The 21,028-nt window shown below is 45.4% G+C and overlaps 1 protein-coding gene and 1 long non-coding RNA gene across 4 annotated transcripts in view; one reads left to right on the top strand and one right to left on the bottom strand.

Moving 5' to 3' along the window:
* Nucleotides 1-21,028, bottom strand: part of DNAH9 (dynein axonemal heavy chain 9) — a 313,471-nt gene that overhangs the window by 10,498 nt on the left and 281,945 nt on the right. For 2 of the 3 annotated variants that reach the window (XM_045083401.1, XM_004760150.2), the window contains one exon: nt 18,442-18,624. In XM_045083401.1, coding sequence (XP_044939336.1) covers nt 18,442-18,624 — 183 coding nt within the window. Of the gene's footprint in view, nt 1-17,284; nt 17,416-18,441; nt 18,625-21,028 lie in introns of all 3 variants that reach the window. The other variant, XM_045083402.1, reaches the window with a different exon arrangement.
* Nucleotides 7,506-20,957, top strand: LOC123392939. Its single transcript, XR_006607673.1, has 2 exons — nt 7,506-9,960; nt 17,074-20,957. It is a non-coding gene; the product is annotated as an uncharacterized LOC123392939 (long non-coding RNA).

Genomic DNA, 21,028 nt, shown 5'->3' with positions numbered 1-21,028 from the left:
TAAGATAAATTCTTGAAAGCCAGTAAGTCTGGGGTATCTTACTACAGCAGTAAGACAGGATAGATGGCCATGGTTTGTTTCCCAATTTTACCCACTGAAGGACATCTGGGTTCTTTCCAGGTTTTGTTATTACAAATGAAGCTGCTCTAAACATTTATGTGTAGATTTTCCTGTGAAATTAAGTTTCCATTTCTCTGGGATAAATACCCAGAAGTGTAATTCTTAGGTTGTGTGGTATTGACATATTTAGTTTTTAAAGCACTGCCCAGCTGTTTCCCAGAGTGGCCGTTCTATATTCTCACCGGCAATGTGTGAGTTCTTCCTTTTATTCACATCCTTGCCAGCATTTATAGTTGTCATTCTTTTTTTTTTTTTTTTAAAGACTTTATTTGTTTGACAGAGAGAGTACAAGCAGGAGAGCAGCAGGCAGAGGGAGAAGCAGGCTCCCTGCTGGGCAGAGAGCCTGACACGGGACTCGATTCCAGGATCACACGACCTGACCCAAAGATGCTTAACCGACAGAAACACCCAGGCGTCCCGTGTTATCATTCTTATTTTTTTTTTTTAAATTTTAATTCCACTATAGTTAACATGCAGTGTTATATTAGTGGCAGGTGTACAATATAGTGATTCAAGAATTCTGTATATTACTCGGTGCTCATCATGAGAAGTGTATTCTTAATTCCCTTCATCTGTTTCACCCATCCCTCCACTCACCTCCCCTCTGGTGGCCATCAGTGTGTTCTCTCTAGTCAAGAGTCTGTTTTTTGGTTTGTCTCTCTTTTTTTTGTCTTTGCTTATCTGTTTTGTTTCTTAAATTCCCCATAGGAGTGAAATTGTATGGTATTTGTCTTTCTCTGACTTGTTTTGCTTAGCAGTATACTCTCTAGATGTCTTCACGTTGTTGCACATGGCATGATTTCATTCTTTTTTATGGCCGGGTAATATTTCAGTGTGTGTGTGTGTGTGTGTGTGTGTGTGTATACCACATGTTCTTTATCCATTCATCTATGGACACTTGGGCTGCTTCCATGTCTTGGCTATTGTAAATAATGCTACAGTAAACATCGGGGTGCATATGTCTTTTTGAATTAGTGTTTTTATAGTCTTTGGGTAAATATCCAGTAGTGGAATTACTGGATCATATAGTTGTTGTATTTTTAACATTTTGAGGAATCTCCATACTGTTTTCCACAGCGGCTGCAGCCGTTTACATTCCCACCAAACAGGGCAAGAGGGTTCCTTTTTCTCCACATCCTCGCCAACACCTGTTGTTTGTGTTGATTTTAGCCATTCTGACAGGTGTGAGGCAATTTCTCCTTGTGGTTTTAATTGCATTTCTCTAATGATGAGAGGTTGGATTACTTCTTTTTTGGTGTTGAGCTGTATCAGTTCTTCTTCTTCTTCTTTTTTTTTTTTTTTAAGATTTTATTTATTTGACACAGAGCAGCAGGCAGAGAAAGAGAGGAGGAAGCAGGCTCCCTGCCAAGCAAAGAGCTCTATGTGGGACTCGATCCCAGGACCCTGGGGTTCATGACCTGAGCCAAAGACAGAGGCCTCAACCCACTGAGCCACCCAGGTGCCCCCAGCACTGTTTTTCTGAAATGCTGTCTTTCCCCCATTGACTTGGTTTTGTACTTGTCAAAAATCATTTGAGATATTTCCACTTTCTTTATTCTGTTTTGTGTGTCTGTCCCTCTACCAATAACACACAGTCTTGATTACAATAACTATATAATTTCTGAAATTAGGGAAACTGCTTCCTCCTCCTTAATTCTTTTTCAAAATTGTCTTCACTATTTTAGTTTCTTTGCTTTTCCACATAAATTTTAAAATGATCTTCCCTGTATCTACAAAAGGTTCTTGCTTGGATTTTGATAGGAATTGCATCAAACCTGTATATGAATTTGAGTAAAATTGACATCATATGATGTAATCTTCTAATCCATGAATATGGTATGTCCCTCCATTTATTTCTGTATTCTTTATTTTATCTTATCACTGTTCTGTAGATTTGAGCACACAAGTCCTATACATGTTTTGTTAGATTTATATGTAGGTATTTCATTTTTTTTTTTTTAAATCTAGAAAAATGTTTCTGTGGCTGATGTCAAAGAAATTTCCTCTCTTCTCTTCCAGGATTTTTATCGTTTCACGTCTCACATTTAGGTCGTTGATCCTTTTTGAGTTAATTTTTATATGTTATTAGAAAGTGGTCCGTTTTCATTCTTTTGGTAAATGTGCAGTTTTCTCAGCACATTTATTTATTGAAGGGACCATCTTTTCTCCCATTGTATATTCTTGCTTCCTTAGTCATATATTAATTGACCATATAATTAAGGGTTTATTTTGGGCTCTGTTTTGTTCCATTGATCTATGTGTCTTTTTTGTTCTAATAACATACTATTTTCATTACTATAGTTTTGTAGTGTACCTTGAAATCTGGGGTGGTTATACCTCCAGTTTTCTTCTTTCTTGGGATTACTTTGATTATTTGGGGTCTTTTGTGATTCTGTATAAATTTTAGGACAATTTGTTCTAGTTCTGTGAAGAATGCTATTGGTAATTTGATAGGCATTGCATTGAATCGGTAAATTGCTTTGGGTTCTGTGGACATTTTCAACAATATGGTTCTCCTAGTCCATGAGCATGGAATATCTTTCCATTGGTTTGTGTCATCTTCAGTTTCTTTCATCAGTGCCCAGAGCTTTTTAAGAGTACAGGTCTTTCACCTCCTTGGCTAAGTTTATTCCTAGGTATTTCTCTTCTTTTTGGTGCAATTGTAAATAGAACTTATTCCTAGCCAAAAGGCCAAGAAGCAATTAGAGTAGTTTTCTTAATTTATCTTTCTGCTCCTTCATTATTAGTATATAGAAACAGTATGAATTTCTGGGTATTTTGTATCCTGCAACTTTACAGAATTCATTTTTTACTTTTAATAGTTTTTTTGGTGGAGTCTTTAGGGTTTCCTGTGTATGGTATCGTGTTATCTGCAAATAGTGACAGTTTAATTTCTTCCTTACCAATCTGGATGCTTTTTATTTCTTTTTCTTGTCACATTGCTGTGTTTAGGCCTTACAGAATTATGTTGAATAACAGTAGTGAGAGTGATCCTTCTGTCTTGTTCCTGATCTTAGAGGAAAAGCTTTCCAGTTTTTCAGTATATAACTAGTTGCTTCTCTCTGGATACTTTTAAGATGCTCCCTTTATTTTTAATCTTTGACATTGTCATATGTCTTGGTGTAGACCATTCTTGAGTTCATCTTATTGGGGACTTTTTGTGGTTCCTGGACCTGGATATCTGTTTTCTTGTCTAGGTTAGGGGAGTTTTCAGCTATTATTTCTTTAAATAAATTTCTGGCCCCTTCTCTCTCATCTCCTTTCTGGCAGGTGAATCTGCTCCCCGTCTGTCAGTACTATCCCTCCCCATCATATGTAGACTCTCTATCCTTTGTTGTGCAGAAGCTGTTCAGTCAGCCCTCACTTCCTCTTCAGGAGGAATTGTTCTATATATAGGTGTAGATGCGGTGTGACTGTGGAGGAGTTGAGTTCAGGGTCTACTTACATCACAATCTCAGACCCCCCCCACCCCCACCTTTTAGGGTTGGTTTTTTTGGTGACAAGTTCCTTTATGATTTTCTTTCATCTGAAAATGTCTTGATTTCCCCTTCATTCCTAAAATATTTTCTCTGGACATAGGATCATAGTCTGTGTGATACCTCACAGGAGGGAGATAGCAGCAGGAAGTCTGCATATGGATTTCTCCTACTCCTTCTGTGACTTCTTCCTCCATGATCCAGCTGTGTGTGTATTCTTACTGGCCCATGATAACAGTCTCAGTCGTATGTGTACTGTATGCTGAGATCCAGTCTTCAACCGTGGGAGTGATCTGGGGACAGAATCCCCGACACAACAGCATATTGTTACATCTTGTTTATTTATTTGTTCTGACAGTTCTAATCAGTACTTTGGATGCTTGGAACATTTATAATTTAATGTAATTATCAATAGGACAGAGTTTAAATCTACCATATATTACTTACTTTAGTGGTTGCCCTAGGACGGGGTTGGCAAGTTTTCTGAAAAGTGTCACATAGTAAATGCTGTCGGCTTCATAAGCCACATGATATTTGTTGCAGCTATTCACCTCGTCAGTTGCTACACAAAAGCAGTCATACACAGTGGGTGAATTAATGGTTGTGACCATATTCCAGTAAATGCTTGCTTACAGAAAAAGACTGCGGGCTGGATTTGGCCTGTAGGCCAGTAGTTTGCTGACCCCTCCTCTAGGATTTACTGTATATGTCTTTAAGTTATCACAATCAACCTTCAAATAATACGCCACATGACGTACAGCATAACAACTGTGTTCTCCCCTTTCACTTTTTATGCTGTCATTGATATACATTTTGGTTCTACATATTATAAAGTAATTATTATTTTTTTAAAAAATCAATTAATTTTTATGATTTTAAGTGATAAATATCTTTAATACAGCTCACATATTTAATATCTATGGAGTTGTTAATTTCTTTGTGTAGATCCAGATTTCTTTACGGTATCATTTTCCTTCCATCTGAAGAATTTCTTCAAACATTCTTACATTTTAGGCCTGCTGGATATAAATTCCCTCAGTTGTCTGAGAACATGCGTACAGGCATACCTCAGAGTTATTGTGGATTTGGTTCTAGATCACTGCAGGAAACTGCATATTGCAATTAAGTGAGGCAAATGGATGTTCTGGTGTCCCAGTGCATGTGAAAGTTATGTTTACACTATACTGTAATCTGTTAAGTGTACAGTAGCATTATGTCTAAAAAGACAATGTACATAACTTAATTTAAAAATAATTTATTGCTAAAACTGTCAACCATCATCTGACCTTTCAGTGAGTCCTCATCTTTTTGCTGGTGGAGGGTCTTGTGTCAGTGTTGATGGCTGCCGACCACTTAGGATGGTGGGTGCTGAAGGCTGAGGTTACAGTGGCAATTTCTTAAAATAAGACAACAGTGAAATCTGCCGCATCAATTGACTCCTCCTCTCACAAACAATTTCTCTGTAGCATGCGATGCTGTTTGATAGCATCTGACCCACAGTAGAGCTTCTTTCAAAATCAGAGTCCGTCCTCTCAAACCCTGCTGCTGCTTTACCAGCTAAGTTCATGGAATAGTCTCAATCCTTTGTTGTCATTTCAGCAGTCTTCACAGCGTCTTCACCAGGAGTAGTTTCCATCTCAAGAAATCACATTGTTTGCTCATCAATAAGCAGCAACTCCTCATCCACTGAGGTTTTATCAGGAGATTGTAGCACTTTGGACATGCTCAGGCTCCACTTCTGCTTCTAGTTCTCTTGCCGTTGCCACCACATCTGCAGTGACTGCCTCCACTGAAGTCTTGACCCTCACAGTCATCCAGGAGGGTTGGAATCAAGTTCTGCCAGAGTCCTCCTGCTCATGTTGATATTTTGACCTCTTCGCATGAATCACAAATATTAATGGCATCTAGAATGGTGACTCTTTCCCAAAGGTTACCTACTGACTTTGTCCACATTCATCAGAGGAATTTTACTATCTATGGCAGCGAGAGCCTTATGAAATGTATTTCTTAAATAGTAAGACTTGAAAGTTGAAATGGCTCTTTGATCCATGGGCTGCAGAATGGATGTGTTAGCAGGGGTGAGAACAACATAAATTTCACTGTACATCTCCATCAGAGCTCTTGGGTGGCCAGGTGCATGGTTAACAAGCAGTAATATTTTGAAAGACATTTTTCTGAGCAGCAGGCTTAAAATATTCTGTAAACCATGTCATAAACAGATGGGCTGTCCTCCAGGCTTTCTTTTTGCATGGATAGAGCACGGGCAGAGTAAATCTAGTATCATTCTGAAGGACCCTGGGATTCTCAGAATAGTAAATGAGCATTGGCTTTAACTTAAAGTCACCAGCTGCATGAGCCCCTAACAAGAGAGACAGCCTGTCCTTTGAAGCTGTGAAACCAAGCATTGACTTCTCCTCTCCAGCTATGAAAGTTCTAGATGGCATCTTCTTCCAGTAGAAGGCTGTTCTATCCACACTGAAGATGTGTTGCTGAGTGTAGCCACCTTCATTAGTCATGTTAGCTCCATCTTCTGGAGAACTTCCTGCAGCTTCTACATCAGCACTTGCTGCTTGACTTTGCACTTCTACGTTGTGGAGATGGCTCCTTTCCTTAAATCTCCTGAACCAGCCTCTGCTAGCTTTAGATTTTTCTTCTGCAGCTTCCTCACCTCTCACAGCCTTCATGGAATTGAAGAGCATTAGGGCCTTGCTCTGGATTAGGCTTTTGCTTAAAGGAATGCTTGGGCTTGTTTGACCTTCTCTCTAGACCACTAAAACTTTCTCTGTGTCAGCAAGAAGGCTGTTTCTCTTTCTTACCATATGTGTGTTCAGTGGAGAAGCAGTATACTTTCCTTTAAGTACTTTTCCTCTGCATTCAGAGCATAGGTAATCCATTTGGTGCAGTGGGCCTAGCTTTTGGCCTATCTTGGTTTTCAACATGCCTTCTTCACTAAGGTTAGTCATGTCCAGCTTTTGATTTCAAGTGAGAGACATAGGACTCTTCCTTTCACTTGAATACTTAGGAGCCACTGTAGGGTTAAAGTTGGCCTAATTTCAATATTGTTATGTTTCAGGGAAGAGGGAGGCCAGTGGAGAGGGTGATACAGAGGAAGGCTGGTCAATGGAGCGGTCAGAACACATAAATATTTACCAAGTTTGCTGTTTTAAATGGGCCTAGTTGGGGGACCTGGTGAGGCACCTGGGTAGCTCAGTTGGTTAAGGGTCTGCCTTGACTCAGGTCACGATCCCAGGGTCCTGAGATTGAGCCCATGTCGGGCTTCCCGGTCAGTGGGGAGTCTGCTTCTCCCTTTGTCTCTCCACCTGGCTTGTGTGCTCTTTCTTGCTCATTTCCTCTCCAAATAAATAAAAAATATTTTTTAAAAAAGGTAAAAGGGCACGGTTTGTGCACTCCAAAGCAATTACAATAATGATATCGAAGATTACTGATCATAGGTAACCATAACAAATATAATAATGAAATAGTTTGAAATATGGTGAGAATTACCAAAATGTGACACAGAGAAACAAAGTGAGCAAATGCTGTTGGAAAAAAATGAGACCTATAAACTCGCTTGATTGCAGGGTTTGCTACAATCCTATTTGGGGAAAAAAAAAAAATCTCTGAATCTCAGTAGAGTAAAATGCTACAAAATGAGGTATGCCTGTATTTAGTTTTCTTTTTTGAAAGTTTTTTTTTTTTTTGGTTGTCGAAGAGTTCTGGGCTTATTTATTTATTTTTTAGATTTATTTATTTGAGAGTGAGCGGGAGAATGAGAGCAGGGTGGGGAGAGGGAGAGAGAATTTCTGTCAGAGCCCTCACAGCAGGAAGCCTGCCAGGGTGCTCGATCCCATGACCCTGAGCTCATGACCTAAGCTGATATGAAGAGTCAGACCCCAACTGACTGAGCCACCCCACACCCCTATAGTTTTCTTTTTGGTGCTTTTCCTTTAGTACCTTCTCTCTCCACTGTCTCCAGCTTGCATAGCTCCCTACCAGAAGTCGGCTGCCATTTCTCTCTCTGCTCCTTTGCATACACTTCACCCCACCTCCCGCCGTGCCCCTCATCCCACCTGCTTTGCCCTCGGGTTTCACCAACTTCATCATGAGGTACCTCCACATAGTTTTCATTAGGTTGACTCTACATGAGGTGTGTTGAGCTTCTTGTGCCTGTGGGTTTATAGTTGCTGACAAATTTGCAAAGCCATGGCCCTTACTTCCTCAGGTATTTTTTCTGACCCTCCCCATCACCTCCATCCTCCTGGGGCTCCAAGGACATATGTTGGATCACTAGATATTATCCCACAGGTCTCTGATGTGCTCTTCACTTTTTTCCAGTATTTTTTCTTTTCCCCTCACTTTGGATAGTGTCTTTGGCTATGTTTTCATCAGCTGTAGGTCTTCTGAAGGTCTCATTTTTCATTCAGCTACTATGTTTTCCACCTTTGTATGTTCTTCGTATATGTTCCATTTGTACTTCATCATTTGTACACATCATTTTCTTCAGTCTTCAACATACACAGCGAACTCAGGATCTTGTCCTAACTTCCTTGCGTGTGAATTCCATCATCCCTGCCATTTCTGGTGCTTTTCTGACCCACTTTTCTTCTGGATATGGGCTATCTATTCCCGCTTCTTTACATGCCTGTAGTTTGTTTTGTGTGTGTCAGACACTATACATCTTATATTCCTGAGTGCTGGATTTCATTATATGCCTTTAAATAGTGCCAGAAAGATTTACTATTTTTTAAAAATATTAATTAATTAATTAATTTGCCTGCAGTTAATTTACTTGAACTCAGTGGATCTATTGGTGGCTTGCATGTCAGGTTTGCTGCAGGGGGAGTACAAACCAGCTTTCAGTCTTAGTCTGGGTCCAGTTCAGTCCTTTTACTAAGTTGATACCCTTCTGAGAATCCTCCCTGAAACTTCCTATGTTGTCGCTGTTTCGTTTTTTGTTTTGTTTTGTTTTTAATCTTTGTACTCCAGCTAGTGGGAACACAAACTATTCCCAGCTCTCTGTGAGCTCTAAAAATTGTTCTCTCTGCTCCTGTCTTATGGTTCCTTCCCAGCCTTGGCTAATTTTTTTTCCTCACTTATGTGCAGAGCTGTAGCCAGCCAGAGTTTCGGGGGTTCCCTCTGCAGATGTCGGAGGCTTTTTGTCTGGGCAGCTCCCTGTCGTAGGCACTCTGCCCTACAAACCCCACTACTTTGGCCTTCATGAGCTCTGGTCTGTGTGTTCAGTTCGGTAGAACTGTGGGGCTCTTTTCCTGAACTGTAGCCCAGAAACTGCCTCCCCATAGTAAGCTTGTACAGTGAAGGGATCGCCTTCCTTCTTCCCTTTCAAGACCCACAGTCATGTCATTTCCTGCTTGTCCAAATTGCTGGATTGTACACCATCAAGAGTGAGCCCCAGTGGAAACTGTGGGCTGTGGCTGATGGTGATAATTTAGTGTAGGCTCCTCTTTTGTAACAAACGAGACCATGCTGTTGGGATATATGGATAGTGGGTCCCTGATAGGGAGTATGTGGGAAATATCTCTATGTCCCTCTTGATTTTGCTGTGAACCTAAAAATGGCTCTAAAATAATTAAATCTTAAAAAAATGTGCCATACTTAATTTTTAACACCATTTGGAAAATCTGAAGTCATTTTGATAGAGAAACATCAAATGTGTAGCTTGGCTTTCTTAAAAATTTCTCACATCTGCTTACAATATGGTGTTAATTCATTCTGACCATGATTTTGCATTTGCTAATTGAATGTGGAAGTGACAGAGACTTCGAGAATGTACTGTCTCTGAGGTTTTGCCAGTTTGAGAGTGAAGAACAATTCTGGAAAAGAGGAAACCATTCATCTTGTAGTTGGTTTCTGAGGTCAGTATTCCCATGACCTTGAGCTGAAGGAGGAATGGCTCGCTTTCATTGTAGGGGCTGAGAAGAAATGACCCCACACAAATTCACTAAGTCTAAGTTGTGTCCGTTTCTTAAGAGAAAAGAAAAGTATCGACTCTAGGACAGTGTTTCCCACAAGCTGTTCAGCAAACATCAGTTTTCTGCGGTGTTGCCAGATTGGCTGCGGTGGGCAGTCAGGAAATTTCTTTGGCCAAGCTCTGGGCCAGTGGGTCCTTCTTAAAGACTCCAGCTACAGTAACATACAGAAACGTGTTTGCATTTGTGCGAGCCCGATTTTCTCAAAATTCCTCCTGCCTGGATCCTCTGTGCCGCTGATTAATATCTGTACTTGCTTGCTTGCAGGTCAAGAGTCAACTCAAAAAAAACTGACCAAGTGAATGCTGAATCCCTGTCTTAGGAACATGCTGCATTACAGGGTCCTGTGACTTGCTTGCCGCATGTCAGCATGGCAGGTGAGTCTGGGCGAACGAAGCCAGGGGGTGGTGTGCGGAGAGGGGTCCCTTATTGTAGATACGAAGGCTAGCAGCCTGTGACCTTAACCACTTTATTCATCCCTATAAAGACATGCTTTCATAATCGAGTAAAAACCTTATTTTTCCTATAGTTCTCCATTCTTTGGAGTCCGTGAGCCGTGCTTTATTTATTTATTTATTTATTTATTAATAATAAAGCTCAGATGCCTAGGCTACAGTTCAAATGTAGGACTCAAACCTCCAGAGGGCCAGGAGCGTCCATTCGGAAAGGGCACCCCTGATGGGTCTGAAGCAGCTGGTGCCCTGGGCTCACAAGGGGGTCGGCAACACCCACATCGTCCTCTGCGAGTGGCCACAGGGTGCACCCTGTCCTGACGGTCAGTTCCTATCTACTTTTTCTTCCTTCTGAACATGGTCTTTGCAGCCAGCTTTCACTTTTCTGGAGCAGGGGAGGAAGAGGAGGAGGGAAGTGGGAACGAGATGGGCAGTGCCCCTGAGGGTGACCACAGCCCACCCGGCTGGGTCTTCTGAGTGCCGGAGGACCCGAAGGCACACGGGCCAGGGCGGCTGCCTGCTGAGGAGTGACTGTAAGTCATCAAAGGGTCAAAGCAAGGCCCTATCAGATCCACACTATCAAGTCAGCGCCCAGTGGCTCAGAGTACAGAGCTGACTAGTTCTCCAAGTCAGCGAGCTGGAGCTCAAGTCTGAGTGTCCTTCGTGTATTCAGAAACCGATCTGGTGATTTAGCCACGGGCAGCTTAGGAAACAAAAAGTCTGACGTCCTAAAACATCTGAATAATGAAACACGGTTCTTGGAGCATCTGGGGGACTCAGTCGGCTGAGTGTCTGACTTCGACTCCGCTCACGATCTCGGGGTCCTGGGATTGAGCAGCAGGGAATCTGCTTGTCCCTCTCTCTCCACCTTTTCCTATATGACCTTTATTTTGTTGACAGAGGTTCCTGTAACCCTACTTTGTGGAGGGTTTTTTTTTTTTTTAAATCATGAATGGATGTTGTACTTGACCAAATGCTTCTTCTGCATCAACTGAAACGATCATGTGGTTTTTATCCTCTTATTTATGTGATGTGTCATACTGATTGATTTGTGAATATTGAAGCACTCCGTCTCAGAAATAAATCACACTTGATTGTAGCGAATGATTGCTTTAATGCATAGTTGGATTCAGTTTTCTAGTATTTTGTTGAGAATTTTTGCCTCCCTGTTCATCAGAGATGCTGGCCTGTAAGTTCTGATTTTATGTGGTGTCTTCAATCTGGTTTTGGTGTCAGGGTGACGCCAGACAAATGGAGCGAATTTGGAGGTTTTCCTTCCTCTTTTATTTTTCGGAAGAGTTTGAGATGAATAGGTATTAACTCTTCTTTAAGGTTTGGTAGAATTCACCCAGGAAGTCACCTGGTCTTTTATGTTTTGGGGAGTTTTTTGATTAGTGGTTTAATTTCATTGCTGGGAGTTGGTGTGTTCAAATTTTCTGTATCTTCCTGATTCAGTTTTGGGGGGTTCTATGCTCTAGGAATTTATCCATCACTTCTTGGTTGTCCCAATTTGTTGGCATATAGTCTTTCATCATCTCTAACAATCTTCTGTATTACTGAAGTGTTGGCTTATATTCCTTGTCTTTCATTTCTGATTTTGTTTGTATCCATTCCCCACCCGAGAGAGAGCGTGCTTGAGCGGGCTGGGGAGGAGGAGAGGGAGAGAGAATCTCAGCAGGGAGTCTGATACGGGGCTAGATCCCATGACCCTGAGATCATGACCTGAGCTGAAACCAAGAATTGGGTGCTCGGGATGCCTGGCTGGCTCAGTCGGTAGGTATCTGCCTGCGGCTTGGGTCATGATCCTGGGGTCCTGGGATTAAGTCCCAGGTCGGGTTCCTTGCTCAGCTGGGAGCCTGCTTCTCCCTCTGCCTCTCCACACGGCTCCTGTTCCCACCCTGCTCTGACAAATAAAAAAATCTTAAAAAAAATAGAGTTGGGTGCTCAACCAACTGAGCTACCCAGGCACAGCCTCCCCCTCCCCTGCTTTTTTTTTTTTACATGAGTCTGCTAAAGGTTTATCAATTTTGTTGATCTTTTATAAAAAAAATCTCCTGATTGCATTGATCTGTTCTATTTTTGTTTCTCACTTTGTTTTGTTTTAGTTTTTATTTCATTTATTTCTCCTCAAATCCTTATTATTTCCTTCTTTCCACTGGTTTATTCCTCTTTTTCTAGCCCCGTTAGGTGTAAGGTTAGGTTGTTTGAGATATTTCTTGCCTCTTGTGGTAGGCCTGTATGGCTATAAACTTCCCATTTTGAATTGTTTCTTCTGCATTCCAAAGCTTTTGGATTGTTTGTGCTTTCATTTTCATTTGTCTCCATGTAATTTTTAAAAAAGATTTTATTTATTTATTGGAGAGCACGTGTGAATGCACAAACAGTGGGGGAGGGGTAGAGGGAGAAGCAGACTCCCCACTGAGCTGGGAGCCCGATGCGGGGCTTGCTCCCAGGACCCTGGGATCATGACCTGAACTGAGGGCAGACGCTTAACCGACTGAGCCACCCAGGCATCCTGGGACATCTCTGTGTATTTTTTTTACTTCCTCTTTGATTTCTTGGTTGAGCAATTCATTGTTTAGTAGTTTCTTATTTAACCTCCATGTGTTCTTTCCAGATTTTTTCTTGTGGTTGCTTTCTGGTTTTGTAGTGTTGTGGTCAGAAAAGATGCGTGGTATGACTTCGATCTTTTTGAATTTGTTGAGATTTGTTTTGTGGCCTAAAACGTCATCTCTCCTGGAGAACGTTCCATGTGCACTTGAAAAGAATGTGTATTCTGTTGTTTTAGGATGGAATATTCTGAATATTTGTTGAATTAATCTGCTCCAATGTGTCATTCAAAGCCACTGTTTCCTTGTTGACTTTCTGTTTGGATGATCTCTCCGTTGATGGAAGTGGGGAGTTAAAGGCCCCTACTATTATTTTATTACTACTGATTATTATTATTATTATTTATTTATTTATTTATTGTATTTATCAGAGGGGGGGGGGAGAGCAAGCACAGGCAGACAGAATGGCAGGCAGAGACAGAGGGAGAAGCAGGCTCCCCGCGGAGCAAGGAGCCCGATGTGGGACTCGATCCCAGGACGCTGGGATCATGACCTGAGCCGAAGGCAGCTGCTTAACCAACTGAGCCACCCAGGCGTCCCACTACTGATTATTATTAACCGTTTTAAGTATTTGGGTCCCCCCCATGTTGAGTGCATATTTACAATTGTTGGGGCGCCTGGGTGGCTCAGTTAAGCATTGGCCTTCAGCTCAGGACGTGATCTCAGGGTCCCCGCATCAGGCTCCCTGCTCAGTGGGGATCCTGCTTCTCCCTCTCCCTCTTCCCCTGCTGTGGGCTCGTTCACTCCCTCGCTAATAAATAAAATCTTTAAAAAATATTTATTATTGTTGTATCTTCCTGTTGGATCGTCCCTTTATGATTATTAAGCGGCCCTCTTTGTCCCTTCAGAGTCTGATTTGTCTAACGTCAGTATTGCTACCCCACCTTTCTTTTCACACCCATTTCCCCGGATAAATGCGTCTCCATCCCTTCATTTTCAGTCTGCATGTGTCTTTAGGTCTGAAATGAGCCTCTGGTAGGCAGCAAGCAGATGGGTCTAATTTCCTTATTCATTCTGGAGCTCAGTGTCTTTTGTCGGGAGGATTTCGTCCATTTACAACTGAAGAATTATTCATAGGTATGTATGTACTTACTGCCATTTTGTTAATGCTTCACGATTGTATTCATATTTCTTCTTCATTCCTTTCTTCCTTTGCTCTCTCACAGTAAGTTGGCTTGCTTTAGTTATCTGTTTGGATTCCTCTCTATTTTGTGCATATTTGTTACAGGGTTTTGACTCAAGTTTACATCTTCTGCATATAGCAGTCTATAGGAAATTAATGGTTGCTTAAGTATGAAATCTGGAAGCACTAAAGTTTTACTCCTTCTTCCTCCATATTTTAGGTATGTGGTGCCATGCTTTATATCCTTTTATCTTGTGAATCCCTTGAATGATTTTTATAAGTATAGTTAATTTTACTGCCATTTTGCTTCCTCCTTTTCTTATTCCTGCTTATGGTCCTTCCTTTCTACTCAGAGAGTCCCCTTGAACATTTTTGGTAAGGCTGGTTTAGTGGTGACGAATTCCTTTTTTGTCTGGAAAACTGTCTCCTTCTATTTTGAATGACAGCCTTGCTGATGAGGGCGTTCTTGGCTGCAGATTTTTTCCTTTCAGCACTTTGAATATATCGCGCCACTGCCTTCTGGCCTGCAGAGTTCCTGCTGGAAGATCCGCTCACAGCCAGATGGGGTTTCCCTTGGATATCACTGTACTAGCTTTGAGGCACCTCTTTGGATGGGCTCTGGCCTGGAGAGTGTTGGGGGGGGGGTGGTCTGCAATGTGTGTGGGTGTGAAGCGTTGGCGAGGTTTATGCATCGGCTCTCTGTAGGAGGGGACCCGCTGCTGCCCTGGGGACGGGCCGGCTAGGTTGGAGGGGTAGATCTGCAACGTGTGTGGGTTGTGGGAGACGTGGTCTTAGAAAGGTTTGCACTGGTCTTCTGGAGGAGGGAACCCACGCCCTCAGGCTGGAGGCAGTGGGGTGTAGCGCAAGCACGTCAGATAGTGAACGTGCCCACGCTGGTTCCCATAGGCAGCAGTGTGGTTTCGCTGGAGGCGGGAGAAGGGAAGTGGTACCTGGCAGCCCCTTTGTTCCTGCAGGAGTCTCCCTAGCATCTCTGCCTCTCCAGACTCTCCAGACTTGCTCTGAGATCGTAACTGACTCTCCCTCCCCTGTGCCCTAGGCATATTTCAACCTGCTGCTTCTATAGTCTATCTGTAGGCTGTTTGTGTGCTGTGCCCCCTCCTTAGGGTGGGGACTGCATTTCCTCTTGGCCTCTGGCTCTCCCAGAGCTGAGCCTGGTGATTTGTAAAATCCCAGGGTTTAAGTCACACTGGTCATAGGAACTCCTGTAATTTGGCCTCTCTGGTTTCCAAAGCCAGGTGTGAGGGCTCCTTAGTGTGATGGTCTGTTTCTCCCCCTTCCCTGTTTCCGTGGCTGCCTCCCTCCTGTGGACGGCCATGGCTGCTTTAGCTCCCCACTGTGTCTTCACCATTCCCACCCTCTTTGCTGTGGCCTCTTTACCTTTAGTTGTGGAGTCTGTTCTGCCAGTTTTGGGGTCGTTTTCTGGTTAGTTACACTGATGTGTTGCCTAGCTGTATCTGTGAGGGAGATGAGCTTGGGGTCCTTCTACTCCACCGTCTTCCTAGTCTCTTTCCTAAACATGGTGTTTAACTTACGCTTACAGAACATCTCAATTTGGACTAGTCACATTTTAAGTGCTAACCTATCATTGGCTGCTCCTGTAGACAGTGAAGGTCTAGGAATTTAGCTTCTTGTAGAATTTTTGTCCTTAGGCAGAGGACTTTCTGGGTCCACTGGGATCAGAATATGGCCCTTTGGAAGTTATACCTAGTTGATATAAAGAAAGAAATTGGCCTTTAGGAATTTTGTACATCAGGCTTTTGTGCATTTAGTTATGGGGAGTCAGTACCTTTGACCAGTCAGCTCGGACTACTTGCAGAACCTGTTTTCACTGTGTAAGGCTCAGAGCTAGATGTCTTACTGTGGTGAGTTTCCAAGGCAGTTCCTCTCTGTGGGAACATAGTTGTGGTAACTGACCTCTTTTCAGTGCCTACACCACTTTTGTGGCTCAAAGCCTCTACAGCCCTTGGGCTTAGCATACTATGCTTCCCAGTTCAGCTGATACTTTTTGGCTGGTAGCCTTATGGTTTCCCATCCAACCAATTATGAATGGTTACAAATACAAGTTTATCATAAATGCTAGGAGTACTGACTTCATGATTTAATTAATTTAATTAATCTCCTAATTTTGATGCCCCATCTGATGTGCTGGGCAGCGTGAGTGGCCCTCTGTCCTCCTGTGTGCCAGCTGACCCACTCCCAGAACTTGAAACTGACTGTTCAACTCTTAATCTTACAGAACAAACTGAGGGTTGCCAGGGGGAGGGAGAGGGTGGTGGGGTTATGGACACTGGGGACTGTATGTGCTATGATGAGTGCTGTGAAGTGTGTAAACCTGGCAATTCACACACCTATACCCCTGGGGCTAATAATACATTATACGTTAATTTTTTTAAAAAGTGACTGTTCAGGAGACTCTCAGTCCGAATGTCCCCTCTGCCCCCTGCCAGGTGAGCCGGTCAGCAGAGCCAGCCGAATGTCCCACAGTGGCTGGCTGGGAAGCCAGGAACGCTCGCTGCTGCCACATCAGACAGCGCGCTGTGGGGCCCTCCCGTGGACCCCTAGACTTAAGAACTCTCCCTTCCCTGACCTCTGCTGCCCTTCTCCTCGCCCGCCCCTTCCCCCATCTTTCTCCTCCATGTGCTCATCTTAACACTGTGTTCCACAAATGACCCGTCACCAGAATCACCTCGCCGCTGCTTCAGAGTACAGGTTTCCTGGCCCCGGCTGCAGCGGGGGAGCTGGGACATATACTGTGAGAAATCCCCCAGGGGGTCCGACAACCAGGCCGCGAGACTGGGTTTAGGTGACGGCATTTAAAAATATCTCTTCTCTAGCTCCCAGAGGGACCAGGAGAAAAAGGCCACCCGAGGTGTCCTGACGGCCTGTCACCACATTGACTCACCTTCGTGGAACCTCTGCTCTGGCGAGAGCAGGGGACTCGTAGAGCAGGGTGAGGGCACCTCTGTCGGCTCCTCTGGAAGGTTCTTCTCCTTGGCCCCACCCATTGTAGTCTCCCTTTCTCTGCTGGCCCCTCCCCCGATGCCACAGCCTTCTCTCTTCCTTTCTCTTCCCGCATCTCTCTGTGTGCCTTCTGTTGTGACCTGCCTGCCTGCTCATTCTTCCGAGGCCGACCTTCTGCAGAGGAAGACCCCCCCCCTCTCGGTCTCCGGCACCCTCCAGTGGGGAGTGCTTAGACCTGCCCGGGTAGCTCATCGGTCCGCTTTGCCTGAACTAGACTGAGAGCAAAGAGAAACCTCTTTGCCCATCCCCTTCCTCTCCGCCCAGGCATAGTCTGTGATTCCTGACACCGGACCACGGCCGCAGCTCTTGGAAGAAAAAATGAGCGAGCTGGAAGGCGGATGGGTAAACAGACTGTGCAAAACTGCACGGACCCTATAAGCTGGGGTGGCCGCAGACCTCCCCGAGTCCCTACTATAGACCCCCGCGTGCCGCAGTAATGGGGCTGCATCGCGTGACCCGCCAAGTCCTCCTTCACCTTCGAGATCGTCCTATGGAATGTTGCATTTCGTTTGGTTACAAGCTGGTATGTAATTCGGGAACGTCACCAGCTACTGTCTTCAGCCTCCCTTTCAGCCTGTCCTTTTTCCTTGCTTCCCTCCGCCTGCACTGGGGACGAGGAGGGAATGACCAGATTTAAAAAAAAAAAAAAAAAAAAAAAAGGCCCACTAATGCAGAATTCGCAGCCTTGTTTCACAGTTTCTAGGGAACCACTTGTGACAGAACACAGTTGTTCCTCGTGCGTACATCCGAGCTACAAAACGGGGTTCTCCCCTCCCCTCTGTCTGGGCCCAGTTCTGTTCACGAACGCGCCCGCGTATGCTGACGACAGCCCCTTCCTCAGCTCCTGAGAGGCAGCAGGACCCCCGTGTAGCTGTCATGGAGGGGCGCGGTCCGCATAGCCAGGCCCCGGACCTGGTTCCCTCCTGGCACATCGAGGAAACTTCCGTGAGGCGCTGGGGACAGAAACAGACTCACGCAGAGTTTGTGCGGGGTCTTGGGTCTTTCCTACAACCTCGATGTTGTCAGAGACAGTTCTTGCCCCTGGTGGCTCGATAATAATTATCAGCTGATACTTTGGGGGTACTTACTACCCACCAGGGACTGTTCTAAACACTCGATGTAAATGAATTTATTTCCTCCTTCCCAAAGCCTTATGAAGTAGGACCATCGTTCCTGTGTTACAGGTGGAGAGGCGGAGGCCCAGCGAGATCCAGGCCACTTTAAGGCCACACAGCAAAGAAGTGTAGGGGCTCGGGTGACCCCGGGGCCACCTCGTTCTAGAACCTCTCCTATCCAGTGCTCCTTTGCCCCCGACGAAAGCCACTATGTCAGCAGAAGACACCAGGCTGTCAAAACCTCCTCTTGCTTCCTCCTCAGGCAGCTCCCGTGCGCTGACCGGCCAGTCTAGCACGTTCTGACTTCACTACAGCTTCGCTCGTCATAGAACTTTGGTCTTGGAGCCTCTGCAGCCCAGCCAGACCCTGGTTTCTGGGAGGGACGCCGTCCCAGGCATTCGGATTGCTACAGGACAGCTCTCTAGCTCGCAGGTCCCGGCACCCCCTCTTCCTCTCCTCTGGGCGTCTGGCTGTGTCCTCTGGCTGTGCCCTTTCCCACCAGAACCCCACCCCTTACCTTCAAGCCAAGGTCCAGCTCCGTCAGTGAGCGCCGGATCTCGCGGGTGAGGACATTCATCCGCTCACACTCCTGGAAGGCGACCACGATGTAGGGGCTGCGCTCCTCCACTTTGGCCAGCAGCTCTGCCATGTTAAACTCGTCCGTCATTCGCTCCTGGATTTCTTCCAGGAGGGCCTTGACCTGCCCCGCGATGGGAAACATGGGGTTAAGAAGGGCTTCTAACCCCCCAGGACTCCGGTCCCCTGTGAACCGCTGGTCAAGATGCCTGTCGGCCGTCCCAGGACTGTACTCCTGCCTGCTCAGGTCAGCCGGCTCAGGCCGTGGGAACCGACCGTGGGCTGAGCAGCTAAGAGAACAGACATCCCGTTTGAGTGTGGCTTTCCGAGAGTCGGGATTTGGGGAAACCCAGGGGCTGGCACTTCGCGGTGGGGATCGAACTGGAAAGACTCGGGGTCGCGTTGGGGGGGTCGCCCCATGAAGCTGGAGCAACAAGCGGAGGGATGAATGGATGTGTGTGCTCGGGCTCCCCATTCTCTCTGTTTCCCTGAGGCCTCACTGCACTTTCTGTCCTCCGGTCCTGGGCGAAGCAGCCCCATCTGTCACGGAGGCCTCCTCCCAGCCCCACGGTTCCTTTCACCACAGACTGTCAGCTAATTAGACCAAGAGAGCTGGAACCCCCGGGGTGTCTCTCCCGGAAGACTGGAACCGAAGCACGGAGATCCTGGGTTATCCCGGGGCAGGCACGTAGAGGCTGAGTCTGCCATTTTGCAGTAAATGAGTAAGCCCAGGAGGTCTGTCAGCAGAGAGAGAAAAATGGAACGAGTGCAGACATAATAGAACATGTGGCCGGGGGGAGGGAGGGCGCCAGCGAGAGGAAGCCAGCCCTGCCCGGGTCACGAGAGCGGGGCTCCTGGGCACCTGCTGGGGTGGGCGTTGTTCATCATCTCCTGTGACGGCTTGTGAGACCCCCTCCTCCCCACGGTCCTGGGGTGCCGTCACGAGTCCGAGCCTCCCGCAGTCTAAGGAGGCCAGCCAGCTCCTCATGCCCAGGAGCGGGAAAAATGTGCATCTCGAGTCTGAGATTCAGGGACAGGTTGTGGCCAGAGCCACTGACCCGAGGGCCCAGAAAGGATGCTCTTCTTTCTCCCTGGGGCCCTGGAGCCGTTGGGTTTCTGTCCTTTCTTGGGTTGGTTCCTTTGACACAGTGAGCTCATTTCTTGCCTGTTTCAGCTAAATTTGTCTCTGTTGCTTGCAGCCAAAGACCCTTGGCTGAGTTAGTACCGTTCTGTTAGGTATCACCCACGTGAGTGTGAGCAAGTCAGCTGGGCCTCCTTTTTTTTTTTTTTAATCTAAAGATTTCCAAGAGCATCTTTCTTCCCCCGCGCCTCTCCCCCAGCTCCCAGGGCTGATGCAGAGATCAAATCGAGGGAACTGATGGATGTGGCAGCGTCTGGAAGTTGTGCAGAGCTACAGAGGGATTATTAATATTCACTTTGCCTCGTGTTGTTAACACACAATACTGTCTCTCGGAAAAGAGCTGATGTCTAGAAAAGGAAAGTAAAGCCTCCTCTCCCTGTCAGAAAGGGCTCTCCGGAGCCACCACAGCAAAAACCAGGACAGAACTTTAACAGTACCTGAGGGCTGCTGCTGGCAGAATTATATCCTGTTTCTATCGCTGGAGCGGAATTGGAAGAAATAGCCCGATATCCGGGAGCTGCCACTCGGACACCACACACAGAGACGAAAAGATAGCCTGGAGGCGCGGTCCCAACATACACGGAACTCGGAGAAACAGAGTTCTCTTCTGTCCCGAGCGGGGCGAGCAGGATTCGGAGACCAGGCCTGAGGTCAGGGAGAGCTGCTAGGGAAGGGAGGGGCGCCCAAGGGCCTTCCGATGGGAAGAGCCGGCTGCAAGGGATGTGGTCTAATTTTTTTCCACAAGCAAACTCCTCTGCCTTTTTATTTTTTCTTTTTGAGAAATAAAACCGTTACCGTAAAAAGCGAAGCATTATAGATACTTAGAATATTAGGAACAAAATCCTGTCACAATCTCGTCTCTTCCCTCTGAGGCGGGAGAGAGAATGTTAACGGCTCTGTGTTTCTAATCCCCGCAGACGTCCTTCAATGCACAGAACTCTGTCCGTCTCATCCCGATGATACTTCTCCGTCCTCTCTTCCTCTCCCTGTGCCCACTCCAGCCTCCCCCTGCCTCTGCCCTCCCCCTCTGTCCGTCTGTCACTAGTGAGTCACACTACACTTGCTTTTCACCTTGTAATAAATCCTGGACAGATTACAGATACGCACAGATATGCCTGTTAGGAAACCGTCTGTATTTTCTGTGCGTACTGGGATGTACAGAATGTGCTATATGCACACACAGAATAATATATAATACGTCTGTTGGGTCACTGTTTGGTGTACCACGATTTATTGTTTACTTCCCTTCTGACGCCTGTTTGGTCCGTTCATTTGCACTACGATCAATCTGTAATAAATACATATATACCGTAAAATCTGTGTACTTTGGCGTGTTTCCGCTGGCTGGCTTTCTAGAAACAGAATTACGGGTAAAAAAAATACGTAC

This window comes from Mustela putorius, unplaced genomic scaffold (genome assembly GCF_011764305.1).
Source record: "Mustela putorius furo isolate JIRA1106 unplaced genomic scaffold, ASM1176430v1.1 tig00000695_pilon_pilon_pilon, whole genome shotgun sequence".
NCBI classification, from domain to species: Eukaryota; Metazoa; Chordata; class Mammalia; order Carnivora; family Mustelidae; genus Mustela; species Mustela putorius.
This window is presented reverse-complemented; position numbering and strand designations above follow the sequence as displayed.